Consider the following 4,328-nt stretch of genomic DNA (forward strand, 5'->3'; position numbering starts at 1 on the left):
GGCTATCTCATTAGCATACAAAACAATACTTATTACTTTAGAGATTACAAGGGTTTCAGAGCTGTGTGCCAGGAAAGGGGGCAAAGGTCAAATATCAATTTCTTCTTATGTCACATCATGTTTTAAGAGCTCTGCTAGAAGTGCTGGGAAAGCAAGTGGTAGAAGCTTCTAGAATGTGTCGGGAAGGAAGGAGGCAGAACACATTTAAGTTGAGAAGCAAAGTCGGAATCAGCCCGATGGAGGTGGATGGAGGTAAAGCACCAGGCAAAGGGAATGGCATGTGCAAAGACCCCGAGGGAGGAGACAGAAAGCTGGATGCTGATTTAAGGCAGTTCAGCCTGGCTGGAGAAGGGGACGAAGTGGAGGGGCAGCAACAAGTAGATCCAAAAAGAAAGTTAGCAAGATCCAGATCACAAAAGGCCTTGAAACTTCCATCAGTGATCTGGTCTTCATTCCCTGGGCAGTGGAATAACCTTTTAGAGGCCTTTCTTTAGATGCTCTCTTTATAAAGACTGTCTTTTTTTTTTTTTTTTTAACATGACAGCTATTTAAAAACATCTACAAATCTTTATAGATAAAGCAAATATGGCTGAATACTAACAATTGTAGACATTTTGTTACTTAGCTCATAGGTAAACAGGTGTCCACAATACTATTTTTGGTGTAACGTTTCTTTGTGTATGAGCTTTTTTATAATAAAAAAGTTTAGGAAAAAATGTCTGTGGTCGCTCCACCATGCTCTTGAATTTCTTGGGCCAGTTAGCCAGTCAATGCACAGGTCCTTTGTGCCTAATTTTTATAAAGGATGTGGCCAAACAGGCACATGAAAAGAAGCTCAACATTGCTAGTCATCAGGGAAATACAAATCAAAACCACAGTGAGATATCACCTCACACCTGTCAGAATGGTTATTATCAAAAAGAACACAAATAACAAATGTTGGTGAGGATGTGGAGAAAAGGAAACTTCCTATACTGTGGCTGGGAATGTAAATTGGTGCAGCCACTATGAAAAACAGTATGAAGGTTTCTCAAAAAACTAAAAATAGACCTGTCATATGATCCAACAATTCCACTCCTGGGTATATATCCGAAAAAAACAAAAACACTAATTGGAAAAGATTCATGCACCCCAATGTTCATAGCAGCATTGTTTACAATTGCCAAAATACAGAAGCAACCTAAGTGTCCATCAACAGATGAATGGAGAAAGAAGCTGTGGTATATAAAAAATGGAATACTACTCAGCCATAAAAAAGAATGAAACCTTTCCATTTGCAACAACATAGGTAGACCTGGAGGGTATTATCCTAAGTGAAATAAGTCAGACAGAGAAAGACCAATACTGTATGACATCATTCATATGTGGAATCTAAAAAATACAATAAACCAGTGAATATAACCAAAAAGAAGCAGAACTCACAGATATAGTGGTTACCAGCAAGAAGCGGGAAGGGGGAAGGGGCCACATAGGGGTAGAGGATTAAAAGGAACAAACTATTAGGTATAAAATAAACTACAAGGATATAGTGTAGAAAACAGGGAATATAGTCAATATTTTATAATAACTATAAATGGAATGTAATCTTTAAAAACTATGAATCACTACACTGTGAACCTGTAACTTATATAATATTGTACATCAACTACACTTCAATAAACATAAACTAACAAAAAACAAATGCTGTGGCCAGTTCACAGTTATTTTTAGCTTGAGTCACCTCTGACAGTCTCAGAACCTATGCCTTCTAATTCCAGTAATTCTTTTGTTCCAGGCGATAGTTCTTTATTGAGCACCTGCTCTCTTCTAGGCATAAGGACTAAAGCAAGAAATAGGATATGGTTCCCACCCTCCTGATATTTCAGTCTAGGAGAAGAGGTAATTAACTAAACAGACCATTAAACCATAGTGAAGTAGAAAGTAGAAAAATGTTCAAGCTGCTGTTAGAACAGATGCAGAGTGCAGGGAAGGCTGTGATGATTAAAATAAGAAAATCTACGCCTTCTGTGATCCCTGATGGAGAAATGCTGGGTGATTGGAATGGGCAACTTGATCTTCAAGGGTCACATCAGTGACTGCAAGTTGAGAGTAGAGAAACGGCTCTGAAATTTCTGAGTCTGTATGAGCAGGATGTAGGTTATGAAATAAGAAGGTATGTATTTGACTGATTCCCACCCATTTCACACCTTCCCGCCCAAAAAAGGGAAACAGGCCTCTCCTGCCATTCATCTAAAGATTCTGATTATTATCGGATATAAACTGTTATAGTGATGCAAGATGGGTCTGAATCAAGAAGGGATTGTAGAAGATACTTTAATACAGACAGGGATTCAGTTATGAAATATTTATGATGTTTTAATTCTCTGTAACTGGCCTAAAACGGCACCCTGACTACTCCAAGGTGGCTGTGGTTTTTGTAGAGCAAAAATAAAATTTCTTAGCTTCCCACTAGCGAACAGAGATGGGAACAGAGGTATAGAAGTGGGTGGGAGAGTGGTGTGTAGTCGACTTGTGGGCCTCTGAGACCCGAAAATTGAGAGCTTCTCCCCTCCCCGGCTGCCGCACCCGGCGGCTCGGTGGCCGTCACCATGCCACAAAACAAATATACTGAGTTACACCTCAAGCGCTATGGATACCGTTTGGATTGCCATGAGAAAAAGAGAAAGAAGGAAGGCCGAGAGGCTCATGAACGTTCAAAGAAGGCAAAAAAGATGATTGGTCTGAGAGCTAAGCTCTACCATAAACAGCGCCATGCTGAGAAAATACAAATGAAAAAGACTATCAAGATGCACGGAAAGAGAAACACCAAACAGAAGAACGATGAGAAGACCCCACAAGGAGCAGTGCCTGCATATCTCCTGGACGGGGAGGGACAGTCCCGAGCTAAAGTACCTCCCAATAAGATTACACAAAAACGGAAAGAGAAAGCGGGAAAGTGGGAAGTCCCGCTGCCCAAAGTTCGTGCCCAGGGAGAAACAGAAGTATTAAAAGTTATCCGAACAGGAAAGAGGAAGAAGAAAGCCAGGAAGAGGATGGTTACTAAAGCCTGCTTTGCTGGAGATGGCTTTACTCGAAAACCACCTAAATATGAAAGATTCATTAGGCCAATGGGTTTAGGTTTCAAGAAGGCCCACGTAACACGCCCTGAACTGAAAGCTACGTTTTGGCCGCCAGTACTTGGTGGCAAGAAGAAGCCCTCATCCCGACTATATACAAGCTTGGGTGCTACCACCAAAGGTGCCGTCACTGATGTGAACGTGCGCGAGTTGGGCCTTGTGACACAAGGAGGCAAGGTCACTTGGGGAAAATATGCCCAGGTTACCAACAGCCCTGAAAATGACGGATGCAGAAATGCGGTCTTACCGGTTTGATAGCAGTGACACACAAATAACCAACTCCTTATAATTATTGAAAATTACACATCAATCAGGAAACTATGACAGAGATGTTTCTGAATACTACCAGGCAGCCTTACATGTCTGTAGTCACCAAGAAAACTATTTTACTGTTATAAAATAAACAAACATTAAAAAAAAAAGAAGTGGGTGGGAGAAAATAATGACATATTTAAACAATTTTTGTCTCTGCTTGGGATTGGCTCTGGAGGCAATATTAAGTAAGTTTTGTCAATATTTAAAAATAAAGAATTTACAAATACGTTTCTCCTTATAGTTTAAAAATCTATTTCCTTAACTGATAAGGGAAAAAAAGTGAAACTTTTGAAAGCCCCCCTAGGACATGTAGACGCAGTCAGTTCATCTATATCCTTTGTTGAAAGAGGCCCAGACGTCACGAAGATGGAGAGACGTAGCAAGAAGGGAGTGCAGGGAGAGGGTGGGCAATGTGAACTCAGCAGGGAAGATACAAACCAAATTAATGCGAAACCCTTTGATAAGAACGGCACCTAAGTTGACAAACACCATTTCCAGAAATATAAAAGTGTTAAAAGGAAAAAAATGAGAAGATGGCTTTTGTAAAGTAGGAAAGGAAATCTCACGGAGAAAGTCACACATCTGGTCTTGGCTTAGCGTCTTAATATATTTATTGCTGCTGATGCCTCTACTTGGGTCAGAGAGCTGGCTTGAAAGCACAGCTGTGTTGAAAGGACAGATCATTACTCAGGAGAGAAAACTGCCTTCCTAGCCACCCCAGAGGAGCCTTCACCATTCATCATTCCTCAGCAACTAGTCCAAGGTCAACAAGTAAACGGCTCATCGGGGCCAGCTGTGCAGTGAGCGCACCAGGCAGCAGGATGGTTTTCTCCCCACTCACCACCTCCTGCGACCCGAGGGCTGCCCCTGACGCAGCCAGATGCTCACTCACAAGTG

General features: G+C 41.3%; 1 protein-coding gene across 1 annotated transcript; it reads left to right on the forward strand.

Annotated features, from left to right (window-relative positions):
* The first annotated feature begins 2,509 nt into the window (after positions 1-2,509).
* On the forward strand, positions 2,510-3,371 carry LOC102507347 (ribosome biogenesis protein NSA2 homolog). The gene has a single exon (XM_006186686.2). It carries the CDS (start codon positions 2,589-2,591, stop codon positions 3,369-3,371), a length of 783 nt encoding a protein of 260 aa, XP_006186748.2. The 5' UTR covers positions 2,510-2,588.
* The last annotated feature ends 957 nt before the right edge of the window (positions 3,372-4,328 follow it).

Source organism: Camelus ferus, chromosome 10 (genome assembly GCF_009834535.1).
Source record: "Camelus ferus isolate YT-003-E chromosome 10, BCGSAC_Cfer_1.0, whole genome shotgun sequence".
Classification (NCBI taxonomy): Eukaryota; Metazoa; Chordata; class Mammalia; order Artiodactyla; family Camelidae; genus Camelus; species Camelus ferus.